The sequence below is a fragment of the Quercus suber genome, unplaced genomic scaffold (genome assembly GCF_002906115.3).
Source record: "Quercus suber isolate HL8 unplaced genomic scaffold, Cork oak 2.0 scaffold_19, whole genome shotgun sequence".
Classification (NCBI taxonomy): Eukaryota; Viridiplantae; Streptophyta; class Magnoliopsida; order Fagales; family Fagaceae; genus Quercus; species Quercus suber.
In genome coordinates this window covers 1,218,549-1,239,525 of record NW_027069484.1, presented here as the reverse complement: position 1 = coordinate 1,239,525, position 20,977 = coordinate 1,218,549, and the positions used below count along the sequence as shown (strand labels likewise).

At 34.6% G+C, this 20,977-nt stretch overlaps 3 protein-coding genes and 1 long non-coding RNA gene across 4 annotated transcripts; 2 read left to right on the top strand and 2 right to left on the bottom strand.

The window, feature by feature from the left end:
* Positions 1–2,438: 2,438 nt before the first annotated feature.
* Positions 2,439–6,398, bottom strand: LOC112038053 (uncharacterized). Its single transcript, XR_002885798.2, has 2 exons — positions 5,409–6,398; positions 2,439–2,713 (listed from the first exon to the last, which is right to left on the bottom strand). It is a non-coding gene; the product is annotated as an uncharacterized LOC112038053 (long non-coding RNA).
* Positions 6,399–6,919: 521 nt separating this feature from the next.
* On the bottom strand, positions 6,920–11,915 carry LOC112038055 (NASP-related protein sim3; the record flags this gene model as incomplete). Its single annotated transcript, XM_024070863.2, has 6 exons — positions 6,920–7,524; positions 7,607–7,874; positions 8,094–8,184; positions 8,357–8,557; positions 9,842–10,098; positions 11,506–11,915. Coding segments are annotated over 6 exons (1,560 nt in total), but the record flags the coding sequence as incomplete, so codon positions are not given.
* Positions 11,916–14,741: 2,826 nt separating this feature from the next.
* Positions 14,742–15,544, top strand: LOC112038057 (uncharacterized). The gene has a single exon (XM_024070865.2). It carries the CDS (start codon positions 14,837–14,839, stop codon positions 15,326–15,328), a length of 492 nt encoding a protein of 163 aa, XP_023926633.1. The 5' UTR covers positions 14,742–14,836; the 3' UTR covers positions 15,329–15,544.
* A 3,195-nt stretch (positions 15,545–18,739) lies between these two features.
* On the top strand, positions 18,740–20,204 carry LOC112038056 (thioredoxin-like protein HCF164, chloroplastic). Its single transcript, XM_024070864.2, has 4 exons — positions 18,740–19,010; positions 19,090–19,335; positions 19,424–19,527; positions 19,741–20,204. The coding sequence occupies exons 1-4, from the start codon at positions 18,822–18,824 to the stop codon at positions 20,021–20,023; spliced, it is 822 nt and encodes a 273-aa protein (XP_023926632.2). The 5' UTR covers positions 18,740–18,821; the 3' UTR covers positions 20,024–20,204.
* Positions 20,205–20,977: the final 773 nt, after the last annotated feature.

The window sequence follows — 20,977 nt, the reverse complement described above, 5'->3', positions numbered from 1 at the left end:
GATATGGGTAATCCAATTATAATTCATTTTCTGGTTTAAAAAAAAAAAGACCCACTTTTTAAAAATTTGAGGTTATTTTTATTTTAATCATTGCGTTTGATTCAATTTTTATATTTGTTATATCATTCATTTTTATTAGTAATTCAATTGTCTATAATTTTTTTTTTCTATCTACTACAATAAAATTCCTGCATTTCATATCATTTTAGAGTTTTATAAAATAGTTAAATATAAATAGCATTGAACAATCAGGTTACTAATAGAAATAGCCAACGAGGACTTGGCTGAATGGGTAAGACTCGGACACTTCGTGCAACACACCTAGGTTTGAATTCCGCTGCCCGCAGGCTTTTGTTGGTGGGTAAACTTAGTGGTAATGTGTACTCATAAAATGTGAGGTGACTCCCACACAGAGAGTACAAAACGGGTACCGATTACGGACTCTCTGACCGAGGCCACTAGCTCCCTACCCGGGAGTGTAACATGACCATAAAGACCCCCATTTTAGCTTCACAAAAAAAAAAAAAAAAAAAAAAATTTTCAATTGGTTTTTTTTTTTTTTTTCCTTCTTGTAGTGGGGACGTAATCTGAATGAAATTATCAATACTTTTTTTTTTTTTTGATGAGGAAATTATCAATACTTGAAATTCCTGACCTCCGCCCATCAAATTCCGTTTGAAAATAAAACCAGTGTTCACTTTCATTTATATCAGCATTTCTACCCTTCTACTGTCCTTTGAATACACATCAAATTCCGTTTGAAAATAAAACCAGTGTTCACTTTCATTTATATCAGCATTTCTACCCTTCTACCGTCCTTTGAATGCATTTATGGCCGTCTTTATGAGGTTACATGAGAGGTGAGGCACATTCCTAAAAAAATTGGCGAGTGATATGGGTAATCCAATTATAATTCATTTTCTGGTTTTAAAAAAAAAAGACCCACTTTTTAAAAATTTGAGGTTATTTTTATTTTAATCATTGCGTTTGATTCAATTTTTATATTTGTTATATCATTCATTTTTATTAGTAATTCAATTGTCTATAATTTTTTTTTTCTATCTACTACAATAAAATTCCTGCATTTCATATCATTTTAGAGTTTTATAAAATAGTTAAATATAAATAGCATTGAACAATCAGGTTACTAATAGAAATAGCCAACGAGGACTTGGCTGAATGGGTAAGACTCGAACACTTCGTGCAACACACCTAGGTTTGGATCCCGCTTCCCGCAGGCTTTCGTTGGTGGGTAAACTTAGTGGTAATGTGTACTCACAAAATGTGAAGTGACTCCCACACAGAGAGTACAGAATGGGTATCGATTACGAACTTTCTGACCGAGGCCACTAGCTCCCTGCCCGGGAGTGTAACATGACCATAAAGACCCCCATTTTAGCTTCAGAAAAAAAAAAAAAAAATGATTACTAATAGAAATAGACGATATAATCAATATGAATACAAAATTAAATATGAATAGTCAAAATAAAATTTTGAAATATAAATAGTTAAAATTAAAAAAAAAAAAAAAATCCTAAACTTAAAGGGCAAAAATGTAATTTAGTAAAAAAAGGAAATTCAAAGACACTTTTGTCTCACAAAAAAATACTACTTTCTTTTTCCCTTTTTGTTCTTGTTTTTGCTTTTTTACGAGTATACTTTCCACTTTCTATCTGTTAGATATATAATAACTTTTTTTTATATGCGCAATATTACTTTTCTATTAGTTCATTTACATCCTTTTTAATCATAGATTAATAAGGTTATGAAAAAAAAAAACATTATGAAAAAGGTTCTATACGTAGACTTTTATTCATAATCGCTTGGGGTTGGAGTTAAAGATGCGAAATCATTCAAGAAATGGACTTTAAAGTCTTTTAATATTTTTTTTTCTAGATAAAAGTCGCTTATTATTACTGCATTCGTTCTTTCACGTGGTCTGATGACTAATCATTAAGATAAAAAATGCACAAAAAAAGTGAGATAGGTTGCTGTAGACTTGTAGTTATTTGGGCACATCCGTTTGGATCTTTTATAGGAAGACAATATAAAGCCAAACCATTAAAGTCCAAACTTTACCTAAACGCACAAGCAGATTTGGCTTCAAATTGCCTGTGTATATGTCACTTGTTTCTGTGCAAGTGCTTGTGCAAATTGGTGAAATTCAGGAACTTGCTGATCTCATTCCAAGAACTTCATGTCTAAATTTCAAACCCCTCTGTCTCTCTCTCACACTCACTCACTCACTCACTGTGTGTGAGAGTGAGAGAGAGTGTTATATTAATTTAGCTTCAGTTACTAGCCAGTAAACTATGAAGTGGGTCAAGCAAGTAAAGCACACATACCACGACAAAGCATAGAAAAGAACACCAAGCCATAGGCAAAAAAGCCCATGACCGGTGCGCCAAGTTTAAGCATTTTGCGCACCCTGCACGAGATTTGGGGGAAGTACTTCTTATATTAATTTAATTAATCCATACATTTTTTCAAAATGCAGGTTTAGCCATAGTCAAGATATCTTGACTATACCCACATCACATTATTAATATGATTCTTCTTAGTTAAACTAGGAAAAAGAGTCTATAGTAGGATATGATTATATCCAACTAAGACTCTCACTTTGCATTATTTATTCATGGGCCCACCACGACTCTTAACTTAGCTAATAGCAACTGCCCCCAGAATCCAAGGCATCTTCAATATTTTATTTTTCCTGCACAAAGCAACATCAATAACCCAATTACAAGGCAATCAGTTCACATTAAACAAAGTAAATGCGGCCAATCCAAACCATAGGTGCTTCTGCAAGCTGGTAGGTTCTTATTTGCACCATTTTACCTAACTTCAAAATTTTTCTTACCAATTTAAAGGCTGATTTGGGTTCAATTGTTAAATGGTACGAAAAGCTAAAATTTTAATATAATTGCATACTTATAATGCTCCTTTTAAAGTATGCATAAAATTTTCATTGTACTCCAATAAAGGGAAATCAACATGCTTACATGGTATTCTTTTTTCACACATTCATGGTGAATTTTACCATGAATTTAATTAGTGAGATATACCAGAAATACTAGTGTGTAACCCTGTACATATGCATGGATACAATTAAAAACAATCACAATTATACAGTTCAAATTATACATTTTTTTAGAAGAGATTGAAATTATACATAGTATTAGCCTACACATTTTTTAAACCTTAGATTTTTAAAATATGTAATGACTTGACTTCTCATTTTATATATATAATTAGATTTAGACTCTTCGGTTTTTCACCAAAGAATTACTTACTACAAAAATTAAAAACGTTATCCTGCCAAGGGGTTACCTCTCCATTAATGCGGCCAGGAGGGTTAGTTGAGTGCATTAAATGCGAGAGTGACAGCTTACTTTGGGGTTAGCCCCTCCCTGAAATCACTCTTGTCAGGCCGAGGACAAGGTATCCTCGGCGTGGATTCAAGAGAATAGGCTTCCCCCCTTCTCTTCAGAAATAGCTTGCGCTCCTCGGCATGGGCCTTGGGCCTGCTATATGATGGACCGAGGCTATCAGGCCCACGGACCCCACATATATATATATATATAATTAGATTTAGACTCTTTGGTTTTTCACCAAAGAATTACTTACTACAAAAATTAAAAAAATTAGATGGACACGTGTTGCAAAATTAGACTCCAATTAAAATCCAATTTAGAATATAATTGAATTTGGATTTTTTGAATTTTACACAAAAAATTTCATTTGGCACAAAAATTAAAAATTAAATAAGACACATGACACATAATTGGACTTCAATTTAAATTCTAATTTGAATTTCTCTAAGTTTTGGCTTTTAATATATATATATATATATGTTTTTTTTTTAGAGATAATTACAATATGTTGCTAACCAATAGCTCACTTGGCGCAAAAATTAAAAATTAAATGGGACACATGGCGCATAACTGAAACCCAATGGAAATTCAATTTAGATTCTAAATTTTTTTTTTTTTTTTGAGTTTTGGCTTTCAATATATAGAAGAGAGAAGTGAGCATCGTGTTCAGAAGCACCTAATAATTACTTTCTAATAAATATTTAATGAATAACATTAATTAATAGGTTTTTTTTTTTTTAATTTTTTTATTTAGATAGAATATGCCTTGTTTATGCTATCATTTGCCCCTGGCTACTTCTGATATATCATAACATTAATTAATGAATTTTCATAGCACTTACCTTTGGGCATGAAATATTCATATCATATGTATTCTAAACATTCATATCTGGTTAATCAAAAAAAATTTATTTAACCCATCAAAATTTTTTTTTCTATGTTACCTAACTAATTTAACATTACACTCTCCATCACATTCTTTTATTTTTGAATGCATTATATTAAAATAATATTTTGCTTGTATTCTACTGGCTCAGATTTGCCTATGGCTACAGGTGATAGGTCATAGCATTAATGAATTTTCATAACACTTACCTTAGGGCATAACATAGCATATATATTCAAAACATTCATATTTTGGTTCATCAAAATTTTTCTATCTTGACCTTATTTTTTCTATTTTACTTAACCAATTTATCAATATAACAATTGTTCTCCATCACATTCTTTATTTTGCAATGCATTATATTAAAATAATATATTTTTTATACTATTTTGTTTGCTCTCTCTCTCTCTCTCTCTCATCAGACTTGAGCCTCTCACAGACAAAAGCTGCCTTACTCCGCTCAACACTAATCTCATCCTTGCCGTGTCTTGGTAGTAATATTTTTTCCTTCACTCAGATTAACTAAACCCAAACCTCAACTCATCATTTTCATTGGTAACCATTCCATTTTCCATTGGTAACCTATCACACACCCAAACCCTCTATACAAACCCGCAATCCATCACACAACCATCAATGCAAACCTAACAAAAAATACAAAGGTGGCCAACAATGGTATACTCACCCAAACACAACAACTTCTCCCTTTGATCTAAACCCTAATCTTCGATGTCTATATAACAATTGCTTCCAATTCTTCCACAATTCCACCATCACTTGTGCGATGTTCTCAATTTCCTTGTACAACACACCGGCAAGAAATGTGAGAAAGGAGGGTGAATAAAGAAAGAGAGTAAAAAATTTAGACTAGCTACAATGGTCTTGTTTTTACATAATTTTTTACAAAGTAGATAATTAGATGTAGCATGTTTTTCCCCTCTCATTTATCTACAATACCTTTTATAATAACAAAAACTCTAATTTAGAGCACCGGATATGAACGCTCTAACACCACTATTATATTATAATTAATCTCTTGATTGTCAAGTAATCTGCTTGGACTAAAAAATCCCTAACGAATTTAATAGATTAATTTGATTTAGCCAATTTGTAGTTAAGATATATGTCAAAATTTGCAGTTATAATACCTTGGTAGTTGACGTTGAACCAGAAACTTGCGATGGTTGCTGGTTAGTTGTCTCCTTGGAGGGCATGGCAACTCCAGGCCAGGAGCGGCACATGCAATGCTTGCCCTCATCAATGCTGGCATACAGGGTTTTCAGGTGCTTCCCACAACCTCCCCAGGAGGTTTTCCCACACTGCTTGCACTCCACCTGAAAACACATACTTTCTTTGAGCTAAGTTTAAGGTGTATGGTGCTTCACCTTATTCAATTTTGAGTTATATAACATCTCTCTACCACCTTGACATCACCGCCCTTTTTTCTTTATTTTTGCCTCTAATAGTCACTGTTTAACAGCCAACCATTGAAGACATCGATTTGCATAGAAATACACCTACTATCTTCTCCGAAGCGCTTCATACCAGTTTGTCCTTTGACAATAAAGTCAATAATTATGCAGTATGCAAGGGCAGAAAGGCCACTGCAGTTTTGGCATACTTTAACTAGATTGTTTCAATGAGACAACAATATGAATATCTCATCAAAGACGGCTTTGTAATTGTTTGCAACCTTATATGTTGTCAAATGTCAATAAAGGGGCTGGCACATTATCCATCGCCTACACCAATGGTTGAGTTAGTTTGATCTTTAACTCTTCAATCTTTTTAAGTATGTGGGATTCACAAGGGACCCCTTTGCCAATGGCGAACCAACTAGCTATAGGGAAACTCTCTCTCTCTCTCTCTCTCTCTCTGTGGTTATTCAACATGGAAGCCGGCCTGCCAATCACCATCAAGTCATGGCAAGATCGACGTCGCGACTGCCGTCGAATCTTTACTTTAATAGGATTGGCTACACGTACTATCACCCCTCGGGTATAGTTGTTGGGCTGTAGCTCATGAGTCATGAGTCATGACATTGGCCTACATTGGATGCCATGTTTCGTATCACACCTACACTTCCCCATGACATCAAGAAATCCCACATTGACAATGTGCACACACTTAGAATACTACTTATCATAATGTCAAGCTTTATGATAAAGGTAATTTCTGAATATGTTTAACGAATTTACCATATTTACTAAAGCTGAATGTTACTAGGTAAACAGACTAGACTAACATGACATTACGATTTGTTTGTTCCCACCTATAAGACTCACCCTGATGTTTTACATATCACAAATTACACAAAATAAAATTCTAAAAATACAAACTAAATTGAAATGAAGTGTAAATTCGGCAAAAAAAAGTGTATAGCCTTTTTGCTTTTTGTCCCATCTTTTATCAAATAAGCAACAAAACTAATTTATTTGAAAATAAACTGTCATTTATCAGTTTGTCTCACATTTAGCAAATAATCTACCTAAAATTACGGGATGTCAAAATCAATCAAAGGATGTTGATAAGACTACTACGGAGGCTTTCTAGTGAAGATAAGGCATGTGCCTAACGCCAGAATCAAAAGAACCCTCTGATCGCACATCATGACTCATGCCCATGAGTGGGTCATTTCATCAAACACTAATTAGCCCAATTAAAGGAACTAAATTGCCCAAACTTCTACATCAAGATAAGATTAGAGTAATGTTCTCAACACCATATTACAAAGGAAGGTCGAATAGGAATCCTACCTTACAAAAAAGCAGAATACCCTTATACCGCACAGCCAACTATGGTCAATGCAGTTTGGGGGCTGAAAGACAACAATATTTTAACTGGCGAATGGAAACATTTTATCTAGAGTAAAAGTTAGAACAATTTGCAGTCACCTAAACATAGAAAACCGAACACCAGGATGCAGATACTTCATGAGGTTTTGCCATCACCTTTATTTTCTGATGAATCCAATGCTGGTTTCTTTGTTTGACTTGATTCTGCAGAGCCTGAGCTCGTCAACACTCGCTTGACTCCTCTTCCTACCACGCCTAGATGTGTGACTCCAGAAGACCCATTTGTGTGCGCAGTAGAAACAGTTGGGGAGTCAAAACCTCCATTGCTGTTTGCAGTACCCATCTGTGAGGAGTTCATCACTGCTGGAGATGCACTCTTTTCACTGACTCTTGACTTAAGAGCTGCCATCCCCAGGATTTCGGAGAGGATCGACTTCGGATTTAGTGCCACTTGTTGAAGATCTTCAAGCTGCAAAGCAAAGGATGGATGATGTTCTCAGGATGAAGTTACATATGCACATTTTCAAATTCTTACACAAAGATAAACTTACCTTCTTCTCTAGCTCACCACAGAGGCCAATGAGTGTTTCGATCTCGGCTCCTTTTTCTGTCACAGAATTATCAGACTCAGAAACATTGGTGTTTACACCCTGATCTAGCTCAGAAGCAGTAGATGAAGTTGTTGATTCTGAAGCAATCTTTACTTCATTTGTGAGTCGCTGCACCCGAGACTTGCAAACTGACACAGCCTTCTGGCAATAAGGAGTGGCCTCCTCAGGTTTGGAACCAATCTCCAGACACAAACATATCCGGAAATTTCTGAAGTTCTACAGTTAAGGTTGGCACTCAATGGGAACAAAAGAAATAATTTCTGATATACATAACAATTAATGAACTCATAAACCTTACTGCTTATTAAATCAAAAGCTCACAAAATACATTCATTTATTGGAAACTTCTCTCTACATAAATAAGGTCTGAGCAGTTACTGAAGATGGACATCTCAATACGTAGGTATATTCTACTTGAAAAGGATACAGTTCAGCTATCTGTCTACTGTCTGGTTCAACCAGCCGTTCTAAGATAGATAGTGCTTTCTGGTAGTCACTGAGTGAAGTTTCAATGTCCTCTACATGGAGCATAACCAAGACATAATTCATGTTTAAGATAGATAAGAGGCTTTCATAGAAATCCACCACAAAGATTATTATGGAATCAAAAAGGGAGAATAAAAAAAAGGATAATGATCTCCATAAACAATAAAAAGAAATCCACCCAAAAAAAAAAAGAAAAAGATATACCTCTTTCCAGAGCAACTTCTGCCAGTGCTGATAATATGTCCACTTTTTCTATTGTGTCATCTGCCTGTTTTTCAACAATTGCTCTAGCAATATCTAGCATTTTCCATGCCAAATCAAGGTCAGACTCATCCTCATCAGCTTCAGCCAGATCCTCAACTTCACTATCCCCATCATCATCTTCTTGGTCTTTTCCACTGGAAACTGAACCAGAACAAAGAAAGAACAAGAGATGTAAGAAACTAACATGAGGACACAATCTCAAATTATGATGACAACAATACAAGAGTATCTTAATCTTGTAGACACTAACTGAAAATGGTAAAAGGGACAAACTACGAAGATGAATGTCCTCAACTTAATATATTAATATTCAATAATTAAGCTCAGTGTCTTATCCCTACAACACTGGGGAGGCCAATATTTCATTCTCAACCACAATCAAAGTGCATTTAGATCCATATCCATTAAGAGCCAATTAAATCCCACCTAGTCACTTCTCTTTAGGTAATTTTTCATTTAAGAACCATGCCTGTGGGTAAATAGGAATGTGAATGTGTTTGTGACACAAAGATTCCAGTGGTATTCAATATGTAATTTACACAGCCTGTTGTCCTATAAGGTTAAAGGTGCACTATTTAAATTGGCTAACCTAAACCAGAATCTGGGAAAATAAACAGCATTGAGGATGTTAAACCATCAGAGATTGTGCATTCTCATCTGCATATATACACTACATTTGAGGCATCACCATTATCTCAATAGCTTACATATGAGTCTGTCTATTTGCACATCAGTGCCTAACTCACATATAGAACACATTCTAGCTATGCATAGATAAATTTTGTTGTACAAGGATCAATTAGAAGGGCATGAAACACACATAAACGTAAGTTAGACAAGGAAATTGTGAAGTACACCTGAAGTTAGAATGTTAGATTATTGTACTCAACAAATTAGACAAAAACATAGTGTTCACAATACAAAAAAGAAAGAACTGATGGCAAATGAAGATTCTCCAACAAAGATAAATTTCATGTTTGTAACATACCAAACATAACATATACATGAATTTAACTTACTCAAGTTTGTGGGTGTATGTTCAAGAACCAGTAACAATTATTATGTTGATAACTTCACAAAATGGTTCATATTGAAAGACATTTCTCTTTATATACGTAGTTCAAAAGATGGGATTGGGATCTTTGCAAGCAGCTATACTAGTAACAGACAGAAACGGGCACAAAGTCTTGTGTATGCCAACAATTGACCGAAACACTTTTTGATTGGTAACAGTTATCTGAAACTCATTGGCCATATCATGCATTGGATATCAATTCACACAAATGAATTTGCTGCCAAAAAAAATGTAAAATTTATGCACAGAAGCATTTGCATTGCTTCATTTATGAGCAAAAACAAAAGAAAATTGATAAACAGGTACTAGTTTAAACAAATTATCAATAAATGTAATGAGCAAGATACTACCATCATCTACTGCTCCTTCCTGATTAGTTGTACTAGCACTCTGTTCAGCATTACTTGCAACAGAAGCTGTTGATGATTCCCCCTTTAAAGTATTCTTAACAGAGCCATCTTTAGTAGAGTTTTGTTGAGAATCACCCTCCTTTTTGGGTACAGCACCCAATGGGTCAGCCTCATCTTGAGCCTTGTACAGCAAAGTACATCCATATTTGTAGTACGCACGGACACATTCAGGAGCAAGTTCACCATAATGGGCAACCCTAATTTCATAAAATAAGATCAAATACAACTCTACCCATAAATCATCTGGCATAGATGCAGGGGTGGCATTACACTTAATTCAGGGGGTTCAAATGAACCCCGACTTAAAAAAAATATATATATATATATATAAAACATTTTTTTATTAGTGTAATTTACTCTTAAAAATATTTTTGTACACCCTGACTTAAAATTTACACATTACGCTTACAGATCAGCTCATCTCAAAATCAAATAACAACACAATTCACAAATCACTCCCTCTCTCGAATCTCATCTCATCTCATCTCTCTTCTCTATCTGACTATCTTGGTATTTCCGACTCTAACAGCAAAATGTGAGTGTTTGTGAGTCTCTCTCTCTTTAATTATTATAAATTTATATTATATATGTTTGTGTGTGTGTTTGATTTTGATTGTGTGCATTATTATTATTATTATTATTATTATTTGTTATAATGTTATTTGTGTGAATGTGTGTATGTATAGTATACATATAATATAACTCTATATAATTTAATCATTAGGAAAACAGAGGGTTTGTTACATGGGTGCGTATTGATATCATGTTATAATAAATTTTCGTTATGAAGTTAGTGATTCAAGAAAAAAAAATAGTAAAAATAGGAATTGTTCAAGAATTTGATTGGTTAAATAGATATTTAGTGTATTATTTATGTATGGATGAGTGTGGTTGCGTGGGTCAATAATTAATACAGTACAAGTGAGTTGAGTTTTGTCATTCAATTTAAAATATTAAAAAAAAAACAATGGCAAATAGATAATAAGAATGGCATAAAAATAAAAAATGTTATACAAACTTAATAAAATAAAATAGTCACATCTACCCTCATTGAGATAATGACAACTAATCACTATCACGTAACAATTTCAAAATACGAAAACTACCAAACTAGTAGAAGGAAATTATAAAATTCCATGTATTTGAGTGTTCTTTTTTTTTTGGGGGGTTGATAACTCAGTAAATTGAAGTTCTATTTTTATTAAATTTCGTTTAATTGAAATTTCTTAATGACCCCCTGAAAAAAAAAAAAAATTCCCTGTAGACGCCATTGCTTATAGATGAAGAATCTTATAATTCCAAATGAACTGAATCAACAAGATTAAAACAAATTCATATGAAAATCAGGGTTTTCAAATTGTGTGAAGCTCCCTTTAACAATCTTAAGCAATATTTGGAAGGAAAAAAAAATTCTAGCTCATGACAAACACACACACACACACACTGACTAAACTGAGCAAAACCCTAGAAACAAAAGGCACCTAAGCAAATATGCAATAGCTGATAAGAAATGCCTTTCCACCTAAAATTCAATTTTCCTCGAGAATTTCTCAGCAACCAAACAGGAAAAAAAAAAAAAAAAAAAAGGTGGAAAAAGGCGAAACCTGATTTCTAGGGCACGGCTGAAGCACTCGGCGGCCTCGTCGAAATCGTTGTCCTTGAGAGCCTTGGAGCCCCTATCCATCAAGTCGTCGGAAAACTCCAAGGACTTCTCGTCGGAGGAAGAGAGCGCCGAAGTCTCGGCTCCGTTGTTGATGTTGTTGTTGCAGGTGGACTCGGTGCCTCCCTGAGCGTTGGACTCTATGGTGGCGTCGTTGGAGGTGTCGGCATTTGGGCTAGGGTTTCGTCCCCTTTCATTGTTACCGAGGCTTCTGATTCCGATGTGGGATTCTGACTGTCTTTCTCTTCCACCATTGCTTTTTTGAAACGGGAGGGTTTCGTGTTTTTCTCTTTTCGGTGCTTCAAAAAAACTAAACCCTCGTATTGTTGTGGCGGAAAAAGTAATATGTAGAGAGGGAGTTCAAAGTAGAAGGATCAAATTATACGACACGTTGCACCCATACTTCTTATGCCACCTGAAGCGTGTATTAAAGTCAAGGTGTACAACAATTTAGAGCGCGAACATTGCTGTCAATCTCAAATGTCTGTATTAGCCCCCAAAATTGTTGCGTATAATAGTGTATTTGTAAGTAAGTATTTTTGTTTTAAAGAAAAGAAGCTTTTAAGTTTTATTATAGTAAATTTAGTCAAACCAGCTAAGATTATAGGATTGGGATATAAAAGAATATTCTCCGTCAACACTAGTAAACCGCTAATATGTCTAGCATGTGTAATAAATTTAGTTATACCAACTAAAATTATAGCATTGAGATGTAAAGGAATGTCATCTATCCACATTAGTAAACTGCTATTATGTTTAGCATGCTTAGTATGGTTGTGAGTTATAAAATTATCCCGTCTTCAAATGTGAGAAAAACTAACACCATTAAAGGAATTTATAAGAATCTTCACATTCCTAATCAAATGACCAAAAGAAGCAAAACATTCTTCTTCACCTTTCAAGGAACTCTACTTTCAAATCACCCTCAAGAATGATATATGAAATGTTGAAGTCTTGTGCAAAAATCAAAATTCTCACTGATGCCAATGCTTCCACTTCAACAACTATAGGGAGGAACACACTTTTGGGACATGGAGGCTAAAACCATCCTCAACTCATTTTGAATCACTCCCACTAAACCTATAACTCCATCTTCTTTGAAACTGCCCCCATCAAAATTAATTTTGAATATTGATGTTGAGGGAGGTTACCATCTAACCCAAGAAGGGATGTGGGTTATGTGGATAACCAATTTGAGTGGGAGAGCTCGAATAAAATTGGCAAGATTAGACATGGCATTAAGAATGACTTGATCAATGGGAATACTTTTGTTACTAAGGTTAAATATGAATATATACCATACAATTAATAAATAAGGGTAAATTACATTAATCTTCTTTGAAGTTTTACGAAGTAACAACCTATCCCATATGTTTTAAAAAATGTCACCCAAACCCTTGACATTTATAAATTCTAACAATTAAATCATATCCTCTCCTACTATTACTCCCTCTACCATAATATTCTATTAAAAAAAAAATTTCCTACACATTTAACAAATTCAAAGGAGTTGTGTCATTCGTTCATAAACTCAAAGGCATAGTGCCATTTGGCCCATAGTTTTTTTTTTTTTTTTTTTTTTTTTTTTTTAATTTTTTTTTTTTTTTTTTAAAGTGTCATTTCTTAAAGGGGAAGTGTTATTTCATAAAACTTCAAAATATAATTATGGGAGGGGTAAGATCTGAGTACAAAATATAGAATGTGAGCCCAGTCCAAGGAGGTAGAAGAATCCATCCCCACATTAGTCCTGAACTAAAACGTAAATGAGAACTTGAGAATAAGGGACAAAGAGGTTGACCGCCTGAGGTTCAGGTCGAGGAGCAAGTTCTCCTCAAGAGGCGTAGGCAGGTCACTTACACCAAAAAACAAAATACTGAAGAAGACGGTGGAGACATGCAAGTAAAGAAGAAGGGAAATATCCTGATAAAGTAACCATCACCTCCATATTCAATGTATTGCACCAACTCAGCTAGTCACATTAATGAATGAATGACTCCTAAACAGTGTCATCACAACTTGCGGCACATTCTACCATGTTCAACAAAACCTTGATGGGACAAGCATTCAAGGGAAGGCTTGTGATTGTACAAGTGAAGGGCTAGGATGCAATTCAATTAGCAACATAAAGGAAGGAAACCCCTTCAGAATAGGGGACGAAAAAGAAAAACATGCTCTACACAACAGTATCTTGTAACCAAGATTGAATATTATATGAACAATTCCTCCTCGGCCTTACATGAGGAAGTGTTAATCCCAAACTTGGCTTCTTTTTAAGAATCACTTGATGTTTTTCCTTCATTAATTTACTAGCTAAACTATACAAGCAAACCAAGATTGACCTTGCAAACCCTTTCTCTAACAAATTAATTATATTAGGCCGATATATTCAAACAACCTATTCTCATTTGGCTTAGCTGGTTTGAGCCCTCACAATAATGTACCCAATATATAAATAAGCACAAGTATAATATATGAATATGGGAAAAATTTAAGCTTATTTTCTAATCCAAGAAAATAACCTAACAATGTCAATAAATTACAAATCTCTCAACATTTATTTTTAAGTTATTGATAATATAAGAATTTATTTCATGGTAAATATTATATAAGATAAATTACCTTCATAGCTAAGAGTCTTAAAGCTCAACGACACCTTCTAATATTTCTAAACAAAGATACTTAGTGAGTGTTTGGATAGCGTTTTGCGTTCACGTTTTGCGCATTTGGCTGAAAATTACCTAGGTCCCATATTACTGTTCACGAACCCCACAAAAAGATGAAAAATGCAGATGAATTATTTTGTACTATTCACGTTACTATTCAGCTGAATCTACAATACTTTCAGCCCAAAAAATCAGCTAGCTTATAAATTATTTTATTACAGTACTTTCAGTAATAAATTTTTAGTTTTCAACAAAAGAAGCAGTATCCAAATAAACTCTTAGAGATCAAATTCGTCCTCCCTTATTGTAATTTTTGAATTATTACAAATAAAAAGAAATAGTTTCATTGGCGCACAAAAAAATAGCACACAAAAAAAAAACGTATAACCCTATAAATAAAAAATAAAAACTTTGATGTATAATTAATAATTATCGATTGGCGCCATATTAAATACTTAATTGTTTAACCGCAAAAAGGAGGGTATATTTGTAAAGTGGTTAGTTAAAAAATAGCAGACCACATAACTCATTCACTTCACTTTGAGGATCAGACTCATCGTCCAGCGTAGAGTAGTCTCATCCCACCACCACCAACAGCAACAACAACAAGCCATGGCTTCCACAATAATCTCACTCCAAACCCTCTCACTACGCCGCTTGCACAATGCGCCACCTACCACCTCTTGCAAGGCGCACGCTTCCAAACCTGCGCCGCCACCTCGCTCAACCACCTTTCTCTCCGGCAGAAGACAGCTGCTGTTCCTGCTGACGGCTTCGCCGGCTTTAACTGCGAGAGGTCCTCCGTCTCTTGCGGAGGATATTCCGTTGTTCGGGTTGAGAAAGAAGCTGAAGAAGGCTGAGGAGGAAGCGGAGGAGATTGTGAAGGAGGGGTTCGAGGCGGCAGAGAAGGGAATCGTGTCGGTGGAGAAGGGAATTGTGACGGCGGAGAAGGGAATCCAAACGGCGGAGAGAGAGATCGAAGCGGAAGTGAGTTTTGGGGGGTTGGCTCAGGCGGGAGCGGTGGCCGGAGTGGAGGTTGTGGCGATTTTGGTTGCTACTTCTATTGTGAACGGTATATTGGGTCCTGAAGCTCAAAAATATTAAATAATAGTTAGTGATTGTTTTTTTATATGTTTATTGTTGGTGTTAATTTGGTTGCATATATGGGAGGGTCTTGCTGTTGTGTAATGGTTTTGTAGAACAATGGTGATTAGCTTGTGAAGCATGTAAAGTGTAAACCACCCCTCTTATCTTATCTTATGAAGCTGTGTATGCACTTGAGAACAAGCAACTTGCCTATCTTGAATACTTTACCTACTATCGATGAGAGTTTTCTGAAATATTTTCCAGAGTTAACATAAGTAGCTTTGGCTATTTGCTTTGTTGTTCTACTTACTACTACTTTATAGTGCAAAGTGGTAGTAAGTAGAAAAACAATGGTAGTTAATGCAAAGAGACTTTCTTTTTGGATAGAGAAGAGTAGATGAATCTCTTATAGATGTAAATTCTAGAATGAAAACTCTTAACTATATATCATGATAGTTTAGATAGTTTAGACGCATTGTATTTCATTATTTGTGAAAAAGTAGAAGATTATAAACAGTAGAAGTGGGGAAAAAATTGAAGACGAAGAAGTGAAATTACTCAAAAATAATGAAAACTAACCAACTTTATGAATGGATCGTGAGATCTTCGTATTTCTTTTTAGGTTTCCTTCATAAAAGTAGATAGGGAGGCACCCCCACCCCCACCCCCACCTCCAAGCACACCGTTTCTTAATTTCATTGTGCTCTTCATAAAAAGGTACACAACTTCCCCTGTTATCTAACCCTGGTTTCAGTCACATATGACACTAAAATCAGAGATTCTTATGCTTTTATTTCATTAGATCCAACCGAATGTGATAAAAGAGCAGACAATAACAATAGATAAGGAGCACAATATTATTGTGATAAATCCAATTGGAGTGAAATTTAAATGGAAAACATTAAAATTTATTATACTTTTTTTGTTGAAAAAGGAATTTAATTAAAGAACAAACTACAGTCTAGGGTATCTAACATCCATGTATTAGTCAATAATTGGCTTACAAGTTACAATACTAGGAGGGTCCAAATACAACAGAAAATTCTCTATAGTTTTTTCATGCCCTCGCCTAAAAATATGTGCAGTAGTTCTCTTCTCAATGAATACGTTAGAGACGAACCACCTCAAAGAGCTGGAGCAATGATCTACAATTAGAGATTAAAGCATTACATAAGTGAGATATAGCAGCTAAGTTAGTACTTAGTACCTAAAGTGAGGATTTCCACAGCTGCTTTGGCATCTACTTCTGTGATGGTTTATATGGATATTCAGGTTATTGGTTAAGGCTGTCTCCAAATCCCCAGAGTTTCACTAACATTGTGGCATCTACTTCTATGATGGTTTCCACCTAGTAAGTTTGCGTATCTGATGAAGTATGTTCTCATCACAAGGTAACAAGAAGTAGAAATCATTTGTGAGTGTTTTGATTTTCCTCATAATGATGCTAGGGTCGAAAGCTTTTCCTTCCATTATATTTATATCTTTGTTTTGGGTCATCCAGATGATCCAAATGGCTTTAAGGAATACATCCTTTTATAGTATTTGGGGTGACAACTGATTTCAAAAGGAGAGTTAGTCATCTGTTTTATTAACTCCCCCACATTTTGACAGAATAAGAATTGGGGCAATTTGTTTTTCCATCTTCCCTTCTAGATCACAGCAACTGAAGTGCAATCCCTCAAAATATCGAAAACTGATTCTGGGCTGTTGTTACAGAAGTAAGAACTAATATCCATGGTGATCTTCCTTTTAGTCAAGAGTTCTCTTGTTGCTAGACTCTCGTGACTGGATGGCCACAGAAAAGTGGGCACCCATGATACATCTTTATTTTTACAAAAGCCAGTTCCAATTGGGCTGTTTTGGGTAATGACGATCCTACGTGAGTCTACCTGAAGCCATTTCCAATTTTTACAAACAGTCTACCTGAATTGGGAACCAGTGTTTTGGCACAACGGTTATGCTAAAACCTAACAAAAGCTGTTAATACTCTATTTAGGATTCGCTTATTTTGCTGAAATTAAAATTTTTTTTGTTGAAAGTACTATAAATAAAGGTAAAAGTTAACTGAAATAGTACAGTGAGACCCATTAATAGTACTAGAAAGTGCAGTGGGACTCGTAAATAGTAACAAAAATAAGTTGAATAGTAAAATAAATTAGCAAAATTAATCATGCCAAACAAACACTAAAAGTTGGACAATTTTTCCTTGATGCTTTTGCGAACATGACCAAGTCGTTCACAAGAATAGGTGATTAAGGTCGGCCTACTCTAGGGGCAGCTCCACATGAAAGCAAGGGTGGTCACAGTACCACCCTAAATAGAAATAATTATTATATATAAATTTTAAAAAATTTATATTTTTTTTACCTTTAAAAAAAATTGATGACCACCCTAAATATTTTTAGACCCATCACAATTAAACTTTAGACAAAGTTTGGCAACAAATTTCGTTGTAGACTAAAGCTATAATTCCACTTAATTTTTTTTTTATCATATGTGAATTTTGACAAATTTATCATTAGATTACATTTTCTCCTTATATCCTTCATGCTTGCAAAATTTCAATAAAATCAAAGATCAATAGTTATGTCATCAATTAATGATTGAAATTTCAAGTTTTTGTAATCTAAAATTATACATAAAAATAAGTTTATGGATCGAATAGTAATAACATTTGATTGATATGAAATTTAACATGTATTTTAAAAACATAAAAAACATGAAATTCAACAATTAGATTTTTAAAATATGTAGTTATATTAATTTGTTTAGTAAGAGTTGTAACCTTAGGCTACAACTAAGTTTATTGTCCTTAAACTTTGGTCCCCCTAACAATATATTAAGCCCTTACCAAAAAAAAAGAAAAACACAAAAAGTCCAAAAAATTTTTTGAACTAAAATTTTGAAAGAGATGTACTTGCAACATTAATAATAAGACTATCATGCAACAATTTCAAACTCATAGAAGGAAATTGTAGGATTTTATGTATTGTTTGTGTGTGTGTTTTTGTTTATATATGAAGTTATCTTTTTATTAGATTTTGTATCATTTAAGTTTTATAATGACCACTCACAAAATATTCCATAAGCCAACATTGTATTCCTAGTTTTATACATATCCAATTCTATTTTTCATGAATTAGTAAAGCCTCTATACGATAAAATGAAAAGAAGAATCACTATTACACATGCGTTTAAGTTAACATACATAAAGCGTACACACATCAATCTTGACTATTAGAGAATAGAGTTATATTTTTTTGGAAGTATACAACATAAATATCAAATAGAAATGCAATTGTGAGAGGAAGTGACAAAAAATTCTTTTTCAAAAAACTCAAAATTTAGAGAGAGAACCAACAAAAAAAAAAAAAAAAAAAAAAAAACAATAACGTGGAATATCTTATCCCCAAACAAACTTAAGCCATCGTACGACCAACGGATTCTGTCTGCCTATAAATTACCAGTTGATTCAGTTTCTCTAAACTAAAAATCAAAATCTCCATTCTCCATGGCTCGCTTGGTCTCAAATACCGTCGGCCTCCACAGATTCCGACCATCCTTTCATACAACCCACCAATCTCCCCACTTCATTCACAACCAAACCCCATTTCTCAACAACAAGACCCGCAGATTCCGAAGCATAACTTGCCAAAGCCAAACAAACCCTGACCCAACTGAAACTGAAACCTCCTCAACGGTATGTATGTCTTAAAACTTCGCATTCTCTAATTCTGTGCCTCATTTAGAAGTTCCTTATTATGTTTTATTTTATTCAGGAAAAGTTGGCAGTTGAGCCTGGCACACCCAATGGCAATAGTAGTGATAATAACACACCCAATGAAGCTACTACTACAACTTCAACTTCAACTTCCTTTGGTTTTCCAGAATTTCCAAACAAAGTTTTAAACAAGCAAATAGCACTGGTTTCTACTCTCGCAGCTGTGGGGCTTTTCTTATCTTCACGTCTAGATTTCGGCGTTTCTTTGAAGGACTTATCTGCTGTCGCATTACCTTATGAACAGGTTTGTGATCAAGCTCTTAACCTGATACATGTATTATATTGGTGTTGTTTTTTGATTTATGCCTGTAATGTTTTGGATGTTATTTTAGGCTCTTTCAAATGGGAAGCCTACTGTTGTGGAATTTTACGCTGATTGGTGCGAAGTGTGTCGGGAATTAGCTCCTGATGTCTACAAAGTTGAGCAACAATACAAGTAATGATCTTCAATATGTGGGATATTATCTAACATTGCTATTTATTGTTCAATCTAAATAATTATTTTCTACCGTAGGATTGGCAAAGTGCATAATTGGATTCAGATTTTGCTCTTAATGGATGGATTTGAAAAAAATAGAATTATACAAATTGATTTTCATTTAGTTCCTGCCAAGTGCCAATCATCACCACTTAATTATGTTTTATGCAGGGGCCGTGTGAATTTTGTTATGCTGAATGTTGACAACACAAAATGGGAACAGGAGCTTGACGAGTTTGGTGTTGAGGGTATTCCTCACTTTGCATTTCTAGACAGAAATGGGAATGAGGAAGGTAATGTGGTTGGGAGGCTTCCAAGGCAATACCTTACTGAGAATGTGGATGCATTAGCCCGTGGGGAAGAGTCCATACCTCATGCCCGTGTTTTGGGACAGTATTCAAGTGCTGAAGCGAGGAAGGTGCATCAAATTGTTGATCCTAGAAGTCATGGGTAGGTGTTAGCTAGTTTCCCCTGCAGAGGCGACCCATCAATTTGTCGCTGGTAATATACGTACGGGGTACTCTCCAACTTACTGATGTTACATACTCATCTTATACTTATTGAGAACAAGTTTCTAATTTTATGAAAGAATTATTTTGGTGTTGAATAAGATAGAAGTATTTTATACTGGAGAATCTTAGAAATAAATTCATCATTCATTCATGAGTTTGCTGCATCTCGTACCTATCTAGTGCACCATGTTGATGCTGAAGCACCTGAGTGTTCACTTTCTTAGGAGAGGTCTCTGTTCCATTCAGAAAATTGTCCTGACAAAATTCATGGACAGGTAAGAAATACATAATTAAGCAAATATTTAAAAGCTGCAGGTGTTCATTTTGTAGCTAACAAGGAACCATCTTTCTTTAAAGCTATTTAAATTTTTGCTTGATTTGTATCTTTAATGAGGCTCCTACTGTTGGAGGGATAAATACCTTGGGGAGCTTCCTTGAGTAATTAATATAAAATATAGAGACACACTTTAACCCAAAAGGCCTAACCCCAATGGAAATGTGCTCAATTATGTTATATTAACCACTCATTCTTTTTATTTTATTCAATGTGGGACTTTACTCACACATGTAACCCAACTCCTGCTACATTAAGGCAGGCACTGTACTTGGTACATAGTGAATTCTTTATTTTCTTTTGTAGAAACAAAAAAATAATTGGATTCTATCCTGGTTATATTTACATTTGATCCAAGATTGAATCTTGAAACTCTATAAACTATAGGTTGAATGTTACACATGAAATGTGTTTTTTATTTCCTAAACCAAGTTGGCGTCCTACTTTAGGGGGCTCATAGCTGTGTCTAAAGGTTGGGCTCTTCCTCAATTGTAAGATTCTGCCTGGAGTCCTTGTACTGTCCTTTTGATAACTTGTTCACAAGATGTAGAATATCCCGGTA

Bases quoted from the DNA above. Each gene is read 5' to 3' on its own strand.
- LOC112038057 (XM_024070865.2), top strand. From the start codon at position 14,837: ATGGCTTCCACAATAATCTCACTCCAAACCCTCTCACTACGCCGCTTG.
- LOC112038056 (XM_024070864.2), top strand. From the start codon at position 18,822: ATGGCTCGCTTGGTCTCAAATACCGTCGGCCTCCACAGATTCCGACCA. The intron at 19,011-19,089 runs GTATGTATGTCT...TATTTTATTCAG, and splicing joins AAACTGAAACCTCCTCAACG to GAAAAGTTGGCAGTTGAGCC. The intron at 19,528-19,740 runs GTAATGATCTTC...TGTTTTATGCAG, and splicing joins AAAGTTGAGCAACAATACAA to GGGCCGTGTGAATTTTGTTA.